The sequence below is a fragment of the Bos grunniens genome, chromosome 19 (assembly GCF_055505025.1).
Source record: "Bos grunniens cultivar Pamir isolate PY7600 chromosome 19, Bosgru_T2T1.0, whole genome shotgun sequence".
NCBI lineage: Eukaryota > Metazoa > Chordata > Mammalia > Artiodactyla > Bovidae > Bos > Bos grunniens.
In genome coordinates this window covers 27882159-27899254 of record NC_141183.1, presented here as the reverse complement: position 1 = coordinate 27899254, position 17096 = coordinate 27882159, and the positions used below count along the sequence as shown (strand labels likewise).

The 17096-nt window shown below is 36.3% G+C and overlaps 1 protein-coding gene across 48 annotated transcripts in view; it reads left to right on the top strand.

Moving 5' to 3' along the window:
• Nucleotides 1–17096, top strand: part of MBTD1 (mbt domain containing 1) — a 68503-nt gene that overhangs the window by 28174 nt on the left and 23233 nt on the right. For 13 of the 48 annotated variants that reach the window (XR_015147734.1, XR_015147732.1, XR_015147733.1 and 10 more), the window contains 4 exons: nt 534–735; nt 4321–4454; nt 5823–5937; nt 6759–6844. Coding sequence is in view for 40 of the 48 variants with exons in the window: in XM_086358264.1 (XP_086214390.1) it covers nt 582–735; nt 4321–4454; nt 5823–5937; nt 6759–6844 (489 nt within the window). In the remaining 8 variants the exon portion in view is untranslated. Of the gene's footprint in view, nt 1–533; nt 736–4320; nt 4461–5822; nt 5938–6758; nt 6845–14757; nt 14875–17096 lie in introns of those variants that run through there. The other 35 variants (XR_015147735.1, XM_086358270.1, XM_086358255.1 and 32 more) reach the window with 8 other exon arrangements.

The following is a 17096-nucleotide window of genomic DNA, read 5'->3' as shown; positions in this document are numbered from 1 at the left end:
TGTTAAAGAAAAAAACGAAATAGTGTTACATGTAGAAATGCTGTCTTCTATAGTTTTTGAAATAGCTAATGTCTAAAAATTGTCTCCCCAAAATTTAAAATTTGCAGTCTCTCCAGAACTCTTAGTGATTTTTAAAAGCATCTATGTATTTCCTGGATGCTCTAAATTATAATAAAAATTTAAAATTTTAGAGATAAAAGGCAAATTAAGAAACCATCTATTTGTTACGAGTATTTCACTACTTTTTAAAAAAATCATCTGATCACATTTTTATAGAAAAGTAATATATCTAGTTTATGGCAAAACTTGTTACAGCTTCTGACTCCCATTCCCTGTTTGTTCCATCATTGTTACTCCTTTTAGCTAGCATGGTGGTTAACAGGTTTATGCCTCATGGAAATGAAGGGCTGCATTTTGACACAGACATTTAGATTTTCATTTTGCAAACCTCATTTATCACAGTTTGAACTAAGGTCTTTTGGGTGGTGTACATGAGCGCTGTATCATAGTTACTGGTTTCTTCTGCTTTGAAGACTGAACATTCTTCACCATCCGAAAGGCAAAGAAGAGACTCGTTCGGGATGTTTGACGGTTATGATAGCTGCAGTGAGGACACAAGCAGCAGCTCCAGCTCTGAGGAGAGTGAAGAGGAGGCTGCTCCTTTACCTTCTAGTCTCCCGATCATCAAAAACAATGGCCAGGTGTACACATACCCAGATGGTAAATCTGGCATGGGTGAGTATACTTCAGCTCAGGTGAACTGCCTTCACCTTTTACATCCCTTTATATTTGAGGGTATGTTTTAATTCCATTTCTCATGTCACTTCCCTTAAAATTTTTAAAGAACAATTAAGAAACAGAATCTGAAACTTACAGTTCTAGATAAGATCACTGGATTTGTGTTAGATCTCTTTATTAACAAGTAGAACAAAATGAAAACAAAAAGCTGTTGAGAAACTTCATATAATTCGAAGTGTGTAAGATAATAGACTTCCAGAATTGAGAGACACTTTCAAGGTAAGTCTCCCTTCTCTAACAATTCCTTATAAGTTTTCTGTTTTAACACTTCAGTGATAATGTATCTCTAATTACCAGAATATTCTTTATATTGAACCAAAATTATCCTTACTCTGACTTTTGTCCTTTTTTCCTTCACACAAAAACATTTATTTTTAGTGTTTCTCTTGGGCATACCAAGTAAACCTAGTTGCTTCAAGCATTTCTCACAGCATCACAGTGTTTTAATTCATCAGTGTCCCGCTCACTTTCTTCTGGAGATACTTCAGATTGTGTGGTCGCAGGGTGGCAACTTGTCCTGACTGGCCTGAGACCCTCCTGGTTTTAGGGTTATCCTGGAAAAGACCTCCGGCAAATAGTTGGTCACCCTGTGTGATTAGAGCAGAGGTTGTTCAACGTTTATCTCTTCTTCAGGACACTGTGTTTCCATTTAGGCATATTTCTAATTCAGTCATCTAATGTTGAATGCAGTATCTTCTGATTGTCATTTTCCGATTTGACGATTATGCCTTATAGATCATATTCTAATATTTTGATTAAAAGTTAAGCATCAAAGGGCCTGGTACACAGTCATTCATATCATATCAAAGAACTTAACTTCATTTATCAAGACCCAGTAGGTGTGGTCATCCAACCAGTTAATAGCTACCTAGATCTTTTCTACTTTAGCTTGAATTTCTTAATCCTTAATTGACAGAGCTACATGAGAGATTTTGTCAAATGTGTTAACTCCTATTAATATACATCTTGCCATGATTTAGTTATAACATACCAATGTGGCAATCTATCACAAGAGGGAGCTTTATATGTGCCGGATTCTGTTTTAAAGATACAGATAGGAATAATATAGAATAAAGTCCCTGGTGGAGCTTACATCCTAGTCATGGGAGTTCTAGTTTGACATGTTCAGTTCTTGGCAAAGTCGTACTATCCCCTTGGGATTGCATTTTTTTTTTTAACCTATGTGATCCGCAAACCTTTTAATCTGTTCTAGAATTTTTACAACAGAAAGTCATTCAGGCGAGATGAATGATTTTTCCCCCTTAGATCCCCTTTATCTCTCATTCTCTGGTACCTTACATTTTTCCATGATTTCTCAGAATTTCTAAGTACTGGTGAAACTGTAAGTCCCTCCAGTTGTAACTGTTGAGGTGGAGATTTAAAGCCATTGAAGTAGTTGTTTGCTGTGTTATCTTTTTTCCCCCAACTTTATTGAGGAATAATTGACAAATATAGTTGTGTATGTTTAAATGTATAAATGTTCATAAATGTGATTTGATATTACATGTACCTAGTGGAATGATTACAAAGATCAAGATAATTAACACATCCATCACCTCACAAAGTTAACTTTTTATTTATTCAACTGTGCTGGGTCTTAGTTGTGGCATGCGGACTCTTAATTCCCTGATCAGGGATCAAACCCAGGCTCCCTCATTGCGAACGAGGAGTCTTAACCACTGGACCACCAGGGAAGTCCCCAAAAGTTAATTCTGTGTGTGTGTGTGTGTGTGTGTGTGTGTGTGTGTGTCATGTGAGCACAAGATCTACTCAGCAAGTTTCAAGTGTATAAGTAGTAGTAGCAGTAACTATAGTGACCATGCTATATATCAGATCGTCACAACTTATTCTTTTTATAACTGAAAATCTGTGCCCTTTGGCCTTCATCTCACCATTTCTCCCTCTTCTCAACCCTTGGCAACCACCATCCTATGAAATAGGCTTTTTATTTTTTTTTTTAATTCCATGTATGTAATGCTATACACTGTCTTTCTCATTTTGGCTTATTTCACTTGGCGTAATCCCCTCCAGTTTTGTCCTTGTTGTCAGAAATGACAGGATTTCCTTCTTTATATGGCTGAATAATACTGTATTATAATGAATAATATCTACTTTACATATACATATGCATTTACATATACATATATGTATAACTTGTTTTTTTATCCTCTCATTCATCAGAAGGCATCTAATATGTTTCTCTAACTTGGTTATTGTTAACAATGCTACAGTGAATGTGGGAGGGCAGATACCTTTCTGATATACTGAGTTGCAGTCAATTAATTTATGATAAGGGCACCAAGAACACTTGATAGGGAAACCGTAGTTTTTTTTAGTAAATTATGTTGGAAAATTAGATATCCACATGCAAAAGAAAAGCTGGATCTGTCTTACACCACTCAGAAAAATTAACTTGAAATGGAGTAAAAACTTAAATGTAAGACCTGAAACAATAAAACCTCTAGAAGAAAACATAGGGAAAAAGCTCCTTGACTTTACTCTTGGCATTGATTTATTAGGTAAGACACTAGAAGCACAGCTAATAAAAGCTAAAATACACAGTGAGATTACAACAAATTAAAAAAGGTTCTACTCAACAAAGGAAACAATATATTGAAAAGACAGCCTACAGGATGGGAGAAAATATTTGTAAACTCTATATCTGATAAGGGGTTAATATCCAAAATACATGAAGAACTTGTACAACTCAACAGTGCAGAAAAAGCAAATAATACAATTTAAAAATGGACAAAGCACCTGAATAGATATTTTTTTCCAAAGAAGACCTTCAAATGGCCAATAAATACATGAAAAGGTGCTCAACATCACTAATCATCAGGGAAACGAAGATGAAAGCCACACTGAGATATCACCTCATGCCTGTTGGGATGGCTGGTGTCAAAAAGACAAGAGATAACATGTTGAGGAGGATGTGGAGAAAAGAGAACTTATACACTCCTGGTGGTAATATAAACTGGTACAGCCATTATTAAAAACCCTATGGTGATTCCTCAAAAATTTGAAAATAGAACTACTTTATAATTCAGCAGTCCCACAATTTGTATGTCTTTTGAGATTCACTTTTTGTTACCCTTATGTTTCAGTCTTCACAATATTTTAAAGACCTGTGCTGCGCTTTGTATGAATCTTCAGTTGTACTGCAACTACTTTTCATCTTTTGTTTATAATCCTTTCAAACATTAGAGCTTATAATGTCTGGCACAAGGTGAGCACTAAGGAAATGTTAGTTGAATCTAACTTACGTTTGTGTATTTTGATCCTTTTTAAAGCCTTTTCAGACTTTATTGTCAGTCCTTCTGGAGCCTATAGCCATGGCATCATTCTAGTCTTTCCCCTACCTTTTATTTAGATTTTTCTATCACATGTAACAGAAGAAATTTTCTATCTGCCTGAAGGAATGTTTTAAAAATTAAAACCTTTAGATAATTGGAAGAATTATTAAACTGTTAGACGAAAATCAGTTTTATGATCATAACACCAGTGTTTTTATTTGTTAATTAGCTACCTGTGAAATGTGTGGAATGGTTGGTGTGCGAGATGCTTTTTACTCTAAAACAAAGCGTTTCTGCAGTGTTTCATGTTCAAGAAGTTACTCGTCAAACTCCAAGAAGGCAAGCATTTTGGCCAGACTTCAGGTAACGGTACAGAAACCTTCTTGTTCTTTTATCTGTTATTTCTATGACTTTCACTGTTTGTCTGTCATTTGATTGTGATTCACTACACTCCACCTTTACCTAACCAGCCTGTTAGTATTTTATACCCCACATTTTTAAGAAATATGTGAGCCCTAGAGTTTGTCCATTCTATAAAATTTGAGCCGCTGTTATAAATAGAGAAGGCATACTATTCAAAGTAAACTATGAATTGTTTGTCTTTTTTTCTAAATAAGTATAAATGTAATAAATATCTTTATATGTATATCTATATAGATATAGATATAGGCATGTCTATATATATATATATATATATATATATATATATATATAAATATATAAATTTAAGCCATTTTCCCCCCTGGTTTTCTTTGAAAGTTTCGTAATTAGTATCAAGGTAGAAACTTTCAGTGTTGGCAGGGAATGATTTACCCTCTGGTTTTATTTTTCCATTATCTTTGGTTTGTACTTTTGATTGCAACCCATTTGATACCTTGACCAAGGGTATTTGGTTAATCCAACTAACCTTTTTGGAAACAATCATAATACTAAAAGAAAATCGTCTTTCTGTAAATGTACATCAACACCTACAAAATGACTGGAATGCCTACAAAATGACCACTTATTGCTATTGTAGCATATAAACAACTTTATAAAAGCATCACATAGCTGATTTTTGTAATATATTTTATTTGATCACATTTGTTGTTTTCTTCTTCATCTTATTGTAATAAGGTAGCACATAACACTGAAAGGATTATTTAAGTTCCCCAAGTTGAGGAAATACATCACTTAGATGTATTTCTGTATTTCAGATAGACAGCCCCTAAAGATCCTGAGCAATGGTCTGTACCCAAATGGATGGCAGTTTGTCACACTGAATTTGGCCCATGATCATTTTGTCATTGATCTTTTGCATTAGCGCTAAAGGTATAAACCTCAGTCACTTGCTGTTTAAACATTGAATTATTTTTTTCTTATATAAATAGCAGTGCTTAGCAACCTGCATGAGTGAATAACCACTGGATTTATCTAGTACAAGATGGAATCAGTTATTCACCACAGCCTATATTTTAACATTTTATGGGATATAATTTTTTATTAATATATTAATTTGCATATTGCTATTTAAGTCTGTGCCAGCTGCGCTACCCATATTAGATATCTACATTGTAGCAGAACTCCAGAAAACATTTCTCATGTGAATTTTCTTGTATGTTTCCTCTGCTTTAATAATTTTCTAAACCCTCAATGTTTCCTTAAAATGAGTAGTATGCAATTAAGTTAGTTTTCAGATTTGGGGGTGGGGAATGATAAAGAATCCTATTTACTTAACTCTTCTTGTTTTAGGGTAAGCCTCCAACAAAGAAAGCAAAAGTTCTTCAGAAACAACCTTTAGTTGCTAAACTAGCTGCATATGCTCAGTATCAAGCTACCTTACAAAATCAAGCAAAGACTAAATCAGGTAATATGGGTGAATGCAATAGAGGTAAAATACTTGGTACTAATTCATCTAGTTTTAATTAATAACATTTTAATTTTAGATCCTGTTAACTAAGCTATTTCTGTTCCCTATTTGTACATATGACACTAGGCTTCCTTGATTTCAGTAAATTATCCTAGAAAAGTATAGTGTTCACAAGTTATGGTGCTTGTGACAGTCTCCTTAATAATACTCTTATTTGGTTTATTATTTATTTTTTATGCATTGATTCTCTAGCTGTGAACAGTGGGAAACGTTGTGGTGATAAGGCAAAGAAATATGACATTTATTTGGCTTCAAAGGGATTGGGGAGAAGAGAGTAACAAGAGAAGGAGATTGAGGAAAGGGTCTTTTCTAACAGAAAGATTCTTAACAGGAATGTGAAAGCAAGGCAGTAAGTAGGGAGTAAGACAATAAGGAGCCATAGTGAAAGTATTAGGTGGTAAATACTGGATAGAAATTTCAGTGAAGTGTGCAGTTAGAGCTTCATGGGAATAAAACACAGGAGCAGTCAGAACAGTGTTTGTTATCCTGAACGTGTCTTCTTTCAGTGTTCTTTGTTTCTTATGATTGGAGAGCTCTTGCCTCACTTCCCAAGGAGCATACCTTGTGTGTAGAAAAGTTAAACTATTTGTTTGCAAATACGATACATGCTGAAGTTCATGTTTATTTACAGAAGTTTTGTCTTTATAGGAAAAAATTTAGAGGTGATACATTTGTGTCACTTCACATTATAAAGTAATAACCTTCTTACAAATAAACGATCTGAGAACTCCAATATATCTAAACTTATTTTATTTCAGCAGCAGTCTCCACAGAAGGTTTCAACTGGGGTAACTACATCAATAGCAATAGCTTTATAGCAGCTCCAGTTACCTGCTTTAAACATGTGAGTATGGAATTTTCTGTTTGTATTGAAATGCTTAGTCATCGTTTAAATCTGAAGGCACAGTAGCATTTTTTAAACATCTTATCCTTAGAAGGTCTTTATTTTATACGCCATAATGGAAATGTTTCTTTTTTATTAATTATTGTACTTACTAATAGTTACATAACCTTAAGTTTTATAAATAAAGGTTTCCTTTAAAGACATTGCAAGTTGAAATTATTTTAAATGGGGAAGGCATGAGTCTCATCCAATTTTCATATTAAGTTGAACCATATAAAATTACTTGTTTTGTGTATCAAAAATAGTTGGATATTAGCAAAATCATATGGTTCAACCTCATAGAAACCGTCCATTGTATGTTACCTAAATTTTTGTGATTTGATCTAATAATTGAGAAGAGGAAAGATCTAGTTTTGTTTGGTCACAAATATAAAATCACAAAAACAAAGAAGGAACTATTAGCAATATAGTATTGTGGACTGAATTTATTTTTTGCAAGATGTTCTTTTTAACAAGTAGATTGTCACAGACATTTGAAGTAATTGAGAGTTATGTTTAAAATGTACCAATGATAAATTCTTTCCTTTTGATTCAATTATTTGTGCTTAATTCTCTTCGATACTTTTTTAACCTGTAAGTTTTAATTTATATTTAATGGTTCTATCTGCTACTGACTGTGTATAAGAAGAAAAGAATTTAGAAAGTTAATGAGTAAAGTTTTGTGTACACTTAACATATTGTTAACTTAGGGCTTTCCTGTTAAATAATAGCATGTGAACAAAACTGAGCTTGAGTTCTTGCTGTGGAAATCAAAATAAATTTTAATTCATTTGTGGCCAATAAAGGATCTTGATCAAGGCCAAGCATATTAATTCAGTGGTAGAAATAAAAATTAAAGCCAAATTCAGTCGTTTGCTAACTTTTCTTTCTGGAAAGTACAGGTGTTAAGCCCTTAATCAGTGGCCTGCTATCTGAACCAGCCTCAGTGGACTCGATATAGCTTCAATATACTGTAGCTGATATATTTTATTGAAATGTTGGTAGTAATGTCATACTTGTGAGAGATGTTAAATATATGGCCCCAGTAGCTTTCATGAGAATTACGAAACAAATTTAACTCTCCTCTCTTGAGAGAGTTCTTTTCTGGTACAAAGAATATCAGAATTGGATTAAGCCCTCATTTATAATAACTCTTCCATTGCAGCCTTCTGGAACATTTGTTTGTTGTTTCCTTCTGAGTAGCCTTTATCTCTTTTTCCATCTTTATTATTTAGTATTTTGGTTTTCTAGGTTTACTATCGTAACCCATGTCCAGCTATTTTATATAAATAGTCAGAATATTTTAAAAATAGTATTTCAGAGTCCCAAGATATAATATTTTATTTCATGACAGTATCTTTGAATAGTAATACTGTGTTAAACTTCTTTGCAAGAAAATCTCTATTATAATGAAATTGTTTTTTTGTTTTACAAAAAACAAATTGAAATTTGTTTTCTACAATTGAAAAAAGAATAGAGCAGCTAGCTTTAGCTATATGGTTAAGAAGGATACTATGGAATCTCTTTTTTCTCATTTACAATCAAAGTATCTGTCACCCAGTGCCTTCCTGCTCCACTCATCTTCCTTCACTGTCTTTTCCTTATTAACTAGGAAACATTTTCTATTTTTAATGTCTTAGTGTATTTTAGTGCAAAATGAGTTTGCTTTGTTGCCTTAACCAGCATTTTTATTTGAAGTCATTTGATTTAGAAGGTAAGACTTCCTGTTGTAGTAGATTGTGTCCTTTAGAGTTGACTCTTCATGGTTCTCCCCCATAAACAGTTTTTGTGGTCTCCAAGGAAAATTACTAGCTTTTAGTTTTATTATTGCTAGGAGGAGCCGCAAGCACAGGGTCCTGCCTTGACTCGTCAGTTTTCCAGTCTTCTAACACTTGATGCCTGCTCCAACACTTGTTCATCAGCAAGGCCCCTTCCTCCACACTCTATACCTGCATTGTCTCCAACTTGAGCACACGTTAAGAGCCTTTCCCTACTCTGAGAGGATTCTTTTTTCAAGCATAATTTTTAAAAACATTAAATCTGTGAGAATTCCCTGGCACTCCAGAGATTAGGATTCTGTGCTTTAACTGATGGGTCCTAGGCTCCATTCCTGGTTGGGAAACTAAAATCCTGCAAGCCAGGCAGCACTGCAAAAAAAAAAAAACCCGTCTAAAACCATGGAAACAGAACTGTTCTGGCTGAACCAGGACTTGAGTGTAGGGTGGTGTCACAACTTTGCCTGCCTGCTTCTTTAACATAACTCAGCCTCTTATGCAGTAAGAACCACAGGTAAATATATATTCCAATACTTAAAAGTGATTATGATTAGTTCTAAAAGCATAGAATTTCAGTGGAATTCCTCTTTACCATGGTCTGTCTTTAAATTTCTGGAAAGTTTCTGCAAAATATGTCATAGGACAATACTGTCTCTGAATATTGCAGTAATTATGCGTAATGGTTTATATAGTCAATCACTCAATTACTTTTGACATTCTTTATAATTATCAGTGTAAATGGAGTCAAGTTGTCATTAAATATATCTGCTTAGAAATCTGCATATTGTTGCTGTATATCTGATGCAACTTTCATTTTATCTAGGTGATAGTTTTCAGACTTCTTTGTTTTTTAAGCATTACAATTCCTCTTTTTTCTAGTAAACATAGCTAGAATAAAGGAAATTCATACCGATTGGTCTGGAAAGAGTAGAATGAATTGACTGGAGCCTTGGCACCTGACTCTTGGCTTTCCCTTCTTTGGCAGTGTCTGTGGTTGGAAACCACTGAATTTGGTAATATCATTTTTTTAAAAAATTGTATTGGAGTATAGTTGTTTATACAGTATTGTGTTGGTTTCCAGTGTTAGGTAATATCATTTTTAATTATTCCTAAATCATAGGGTCACAAAGCTGTAAGTTATCTTAAAAATCATCTAGTTCCTCTACTCCATCTCTTATTATAAATGAAGAAGCTCTTGCTATCTTTTTCAGTAGCTGGATTGAAATTTTCAACTTTGGGCTTTAACCTGCAGTTTTTATTTTCTTTTTAATTCTATTTATTTATGGCCGAGCTGGGTCTTCGTTGCTGTGCAGGCTTTTCTCTAGTCGCGGAGAGAAACTCGAGTTTCAGTGCACAGGCGTCTCAGTCGTGGCTTCTCCTGTTGCAGAGCATGGGCTCGAGGACACATGGGCTTCAATAATGGGGGTGAATGGACTCAGTAGTTGTGGCTCCTGGGCTTTGGAACGGGCTCTAGTAGTTGTAGTGCATAGGCTTAGTTGCTCCACGGCATGTGGGATCTTCCCAGACCAGGGATTGAACCCCGGTCTCTTGCATTAGCAGGCAGATTATTAACTACCGAGCCACCAGGGAAGCCCTTGTTTTTGTTTTGTTTTGTTTTAATGGTTTTGAATTAAGCCCCTATAGGAAAAACCCTTCTGTGTTTCACCTTAACACAACTACCAATACCGTACTTCTGATACCAGATGAGTGGGTTTTCTGCCCATCAAGTATTTCTCTGACACCAGCTGAGTATCATACAATTTAGTTTAATTCTGCCACTGTCTATCTGGAATCATCATCAGATGCCACACTTACAGGCTCAGTCCCACAAGACTGCTGCCACTCCAGACACCAGCTGCAAGTCCCACATTGTCATCTCTGCTTTTGACAGATTAGCTATAAATCAGGGTTCCCATGACCCCTTCTTTGGGTTTGATAATTTGCTAGAATGGCTCACAGAATTCAGAGAAATGGTTTACTATCTTATCATTACGGACATAATAAAAGAGATGAACAACCAGATGAAGAGGTGTAGCACAGGCTATATGGGAAGGAGCACAGTTTCTATCTCTCTCAAGTGCACCACCCTTCTAGCGCCTTTACGCACCCACCAGCCCAATTCTGTGTTTTGGGATTTTTATGGAGGCTTCATCACTTAGGCATACTGGATCATTAATTCAATCTATAACTCCTTTCCCTTTCCTGCAAGATGGATGATGGGGCTGAAAATTCCAAGAAGCTTTTAATCAGAGTTTGATCTGTATGGTGACCAGCTCCCATCCTGAAGCTATCTAGGGGCCCACAAAGAGATGCCTCATTAGAACAAAAAACACTGCTGTCATCCAAGAAATTGCAAAGGATTTAGGAGCTCTGTGTCTGGAATCAAGGTCAAAGATCAAATATTAGAACAAAAGATATATCTAGTGCTCTTATCACTTAGGAAATTATGAAGGCTGTGAAAACTATACCAGGAACAGGGCCAGAAACTAATCTATTTTTTTATTTCACAGCTTCTAAAAGCAGTAGCCTTATCTTTACTAACTGTGGAAAAATCTTCAAAGTACTTCTGCAGTACTACATTCCAGTTAGGTACCCTCTGTTAGTGAAATGCACAGACTATTTTCTCCTATGACATTTATGTTTGAACCCAAGAGAGTTGTTCTATATGTATGCAGAATATTTAGCCTTAAAGCATTCTTAATTTTTCTAATATTGTAGTCTTTTAAATAGATACACTCTATTCCCCATTATTTCCTTATAATATCAAGTATAGAGAGTTCCCTGGTACCTAGTGATTAGAATTCCAGGCTTTCACTACCATAGCCCAGATTCAGTCCTTGGTAGGAGCACTAAGATCGCACAAGCCATGCAGCATGGCCAAAATAAAAAAAAATCAAGTAGAATATTTCTGTCAAGATTGCAGGGAGAAATATCAATAACCTCAGATATGCAGGGAGAAGGCAATGGCACCCCACTCCAGTACTGTTGCTTGGAAAATCCCATGGACGGAGGGCCTGGTGGGCTGCAGTCCATGGGTCACTAAGAGTCAGACACGACTGAGGGACTTCACTTTCACTTTTCATTTTCATGCATTGGAGAAGGAAATGGCAACCTACTCCAGTGTTCTTGCCTGGAGAATCCCAGGGACGGGGGAGCCTGGTGGGCTGCCGTCTACGGGGTCACACAGAGTCGGACATGACTGAAGCGACCTAGCAGCAGCAGCAGCAGCAGATATGCAGATGACACCACCCTTATGATAGAAAGTGAAGAGGAACTAAAGAGCCTCTTGATGAAAGTGAAGGAGAGTGAAAAAGCTGACTTAAAACTCAACATTCAGAAAACTAAGATCATGGCATCTAGTCCCATCACTTCATGGCAAATAGATGGGGAAACAATGGAAACAGTGACAGACTTAATTTGGGGGGGCTCCAAAGTCACTGCAGATGGTGACTGCAGCCATGAAATTAAAAGATGCTTGTTCCTTGAAAGAAAAGCTATGACCAACCAAGACAGCATATCAAAAAGCAAAGACATCACTTTCCCAACAAAAGCTTTGGTTTTTCCAGTGGTCATGTATGGATGTGAGAGTTGGACGATAAAGAAAGCTGAGCACCGAAAAATTGATGCTTTTGAACTGTGGTGTTGGAGAAAACTCGAGAGAGTCCTTTGGACGGCAAGTAGATCAAACTGGTCAACCCTCAAGGAAATCAGTCCTGAATGTTCATTGGAGGGACTGATACTAAAGCTCCAATACTTCGGCCACCTGATGTGAAGAGCTGACTAATTGGAAAAGACCCTGATGCTGGAAAAGATTGAAGGCAGGAGAAGGGAACGTCAGAGGATGAGATGGTTGGATGGCATCACCGACTCAGTGGACTTGAGTAAGCTCTGGGAGTTGGTGATAGACAGGGAAGCCTGATATCCAGTCACAAAGAGTCGGGCATGACTGCACAACTGAACTGAAGCATTACAGCCCAGGCCAAAATGTTTCAATATCAAGTGTATATGAATCTTAAAAAGCTAAAATCATATGCCTTTAATTACAAATTTACAGACTTCAAATTTTTTTGTTTGGTACCTGAACTATGTATTCTGATGTCAGTTTATTGATACTGTCCTTGCTAAAAGCAGAAATGTAATCATTCTACTTTTTTTCTCCCTTGGAAATAGTTGTAGTTATGTAATTTTTACAAAGGTCCTTTACCTCCACAAACAGTTTGTATTGCTTACATGATGTTTTCTAATCCTCTGTATTGGTCCAGCTATTTTGAAAGGGATAAGGTTATTAATATATCTTTGCAACTGGCATTAAAAATATTTTTTGAATATATATATTAAGGAGAAAAAAGGCTTTTTGTTTGTGTATGTGTGGTAACAATGGTTTATTAGTAAAACTTGGGTCTATGTTTATTAGTAAAATAGTCTCTTTCAAATAAAACTATTCTTTGTTTTTTTCCCCTAGCTTTAACCATGCATACATAACTCCATTGAAAATAAATATGACTTCACATCCTTTGTAACTGAAGGTAGAGTTATCAGTATGTCATCCTAGATTGCAGAGTTTCTTTCTAATGGAAGTAGAAGTTTTCAGTTTCTGGTACTTGTTAGTACTCTAATTTAGCTATTGTGTTGCCACAAAATAAATTCTCTGCAGGAAAGCAGTGGCTTCTGATATATATATAATAAAATATAATAAAAATAATCTGTTTCAGGGAAGGCCTAAGTAATCTAGGTTATTTTCATTTAATATTTTTTAAAAATTATGGACTACTTTATGCTTTTCAAATTAGTAACCACTGCTTCCTTTCTCTTTTTACGTACACTAGCATTCCATCATATTTTTTTTGGGCTTTATTTATTTACTTGTTTATTTTTGGCTGTGCTGGCTCTTGGTTGCTGTACGCAGGCCTTCTCTAGTCGCTGCTAGCAGGGCCTTCTCCAGTCGCAGTGTGCAGGCTTCTCGTTACAGTGACTTCTCTTGTTGAAGAGCAGCTAAGCTCAAGAGCGCACTAGCTTCAGTAGTCATGGCACATGCCTGCTTAGTTACCCCACGGCTAGGGTTTCCAGACCAAGGTTTGGACCCACGTCCTCTGCATTGGCAGGTGGATTCTTAACCATTGGACCATGAGGGAAGTCCAGCATTCCCTCATTCTTAATCTGATTTTCACCCCAAGCATCCCATTTTCTCTTTTTACTTTCCTTGTACTCCCATCCCCCTGCTATTGTGCGTGCGTGCTAAGTCACCTCAGTTGTATCCAACTCTTTGTGACCCTATGCACGGTAGCCCTCCAGGCTCCTCTGTCCATGGGATTCTCCAGGCAAGAATATTGGAGTGGATTGCCATGCCCTTCTCCAGGGGATCATCCCCACTCAGGGATCGAACCCCCGTCTCCTGGGTCTCCTGCATTGGCAGGTCGATTCTTTACGACTAGCACCACTTGGAAAGCCCTCCCGCTATGACCCAACCCCAAAAGTAGGTCCTGTTATCAAATCAAAAGGTGAGTGGACTTTCTGGAGAAAGAGGGAACTGTTTTATTTTTCTGTTCCTACTTTCTGTCAATTCCAGCAAATGACATTTAGGACTTCGAATTCTTTTCTAGTCAATTTCCTATAATGCTTTTTCCCCTTTTGCCCATATAATAGTTTACCTTTCTCTCCTAGTTGTACTTTAGTCACCATATGCCTATTAGTCAAAGTATTTTAATGGTGGCTTTTTGTATATTTGGAATATCGTTAGTAGGATCAATAATAGTTACCAGTGTACAACTTCAGGGCTAACTTCTGCCCGCTTGAATTCTATTACTACTGAAGAATGTGATTATCAAAAGTTACAGGTTTTCAGCTCTGTGGAGGGAAATCTGTATTTCTCCCGCAAAGCATCATGTGTGTAATGTGTCAGTCTTCTGAGAGTCTAAATACTAGCCATCTGGGCTATTGGACTATCTGGAAATGTTCTTAATGTACAGAAAAAGTAAGAATCCCATCCAGTTACTTTCTTATGGACAGTCAGGTGGAGGTTATCATACATTTGTGTTGGGGAGCCCTCAGCATTTGGATTTGGCCATGACCTGCAGGACCTGATGACAGCTTACCTTGCAGGGAAGGAGAGTCGCTCCCAGATAGCCCTCACGAGTGGCCCTGGAGCAGGAAGTGATGAAGCAGATCTTCCTGGTTTGGGAGGAACCTGAGGTGGACCTCTCGTCCTGAGTCTGGAAGGTAAATTTGTTGTTACCTGTAAATGATGGTTCTGCTAGTCCATGCTATGCCAATCCAGACTTTCAGAGGTATCCCTCCTGCCAGCAAGAGAAGACAGATGACTTGGCTGAAGATGGCTCTCGAGCCCTGGGTCATTTAGTCTTCCACACTTAAGAATATCCATTTTAAACAAAAGGGCAGCTGTATCTTTAAAATTCCTTTTATTATTTCAACACATTGAGCACATACTATGCAGTGACGATTGTGCTCTTTTTTGTTATTGTTTTTGTTCATTTTTTTTCTTAGAGTGAACCATATGGATTGGTTTAAGAGGGCCTAGCAGAACCACAACCTTACAGGCAAGAACAAATGTCACTTTCTGCTACTTTCTCCTATACCAATCCAGACTGTAGGGACGAAAACATAACATCCCCCAACCAAAGTGAGCGTTAACTTTATTTTCTAAGTGAGCAAGCATATTGATACTTGTTTTTTTAATAAAATGTGACTAAAAGTTATTTTCTCCAAACAACTGTTAAAAGACTTAAAAAAAAAAAGTCATTGTCACACCTAACTCAAAAGGGAGTCCTATATGCCAAATTCTTTTAGCAGTGTGCTCATCTTTACACATAGCTTGTCAGCATAACCACGCGTCTTCCTTCTTAATGAAAAATAAAGCCCATTTCATAAGACTTGGCAGCCAAACAAAGAGGAATGGATATCCTACCTTAATTTAATGCATACGTCCACTACATCTGTCCGCTGAAATTGGTTTATCCTCACAGAAATTAATACATGGTCTTTGTGTTAATATATGGTAGCTTAATCTGTTACCTATCTTCCTTCCAGCCTCTCCTTTTCTGATCATATCTGCTGGCAATAGGGATGGCCCTACAGTCTAGAATGATATAGGGGGAGATAGCAGAACCTGAAGAGTCCATTCTTTCCATTTAAAAATAGCAGAAAGAGGTAGTCATAATGGATGTATTATTTTTTGTACAGCTCAGGAAGATAGTTATGTGTATCCTTCCAGAATTAGAAATACTTGAGATAGGCCACTGTATCCAAGTGATTGAAGTATATTCTTTGCTTGCTACTTAAAGAAATAGCCATAAGTTGATTCTGTGTTTGGTTTCTAGACTTATCCTAGTTCAGTATTATTTGACATTTTCTTCCTGTCCTTCAGAAATTCCTTAAGCTATTGAGAGCATACGGGTTGAGTACTGTTTTAAGCTAACCCCCTTTTGGGTTAGCGACTACCCAAGATGAGCAGCCTTGCATGGAAGACATTTGTCCAGTGTTCAGATGGACTAGTTCGCGTGACTCTTGGATATCTTTGTGTTTAATCATCTTTTAGCTTCGAAGCTATTTTGTCTTTTCCTGATTTGTTCGTGTTATCAAGTCTTTTACATCCTTACCTAATACTTCTTGTGATCAGGGTTCTGAATTGTATTTAATGAGGAGCTGATTATCAAGGGCCACAGAGACTGTTTGGTATTATCAGCATTTAAATTCCTAAATTCATTTTGGTTTTAATTAGCCAAATTAATTAGCTAAATTCCAAATAATGGTAAACTGCCTCAAATTTAAGGATTAAAATGTAATGGAAATTGTAATTTGGAAACACACTAAATGTTGGCAAATCCCTTCATGATATTCATTTAATTAGTTTTCTAAGTCCCCATCTTAACCATTTGTGTGGAGGCTGATTACTACCAGATCTAGCATTGAAAGTTTTCTTTGTTTATTGTAATTCCTGCGTGAGAAATTTTGAAATAATAAATCATTTAACAATTTACCATGTACGATTCTCCAAAATCTCTTTAACTTCATCATATTAACAACTTTATCTGGTGCTTTTGCCACAAGTCTGTTGTAACAGACTATATTTCTGTTCTGCGAACTTAACTGAAGTTGAAAATACAGATAACTAAGTTTTGTTTCTCTGTGTTATTGGAAACCACATGGCTGATTGGAATTCTTTCTTTCTACTCTTTAGCCAGATCTTTTAAAATTAGAGGTTAAGGTAAAGTACATTCATTCAGTTCATGATAAAATAATGAATTGTTAAGTCAGCTTTTTCCTGTGAAACCTAATATCAAGTGTGTAATTTGGCAAAAATTGCTCTCAAGTCTTATATTTGAGCACTATTGAATTTTGAACTGGATATGGATCAGTTCTAGTATATGTGAATTCTCTTCATCTTGAGCTTGTCCCTGACACTGGCTTTTTCTAAATAGAAT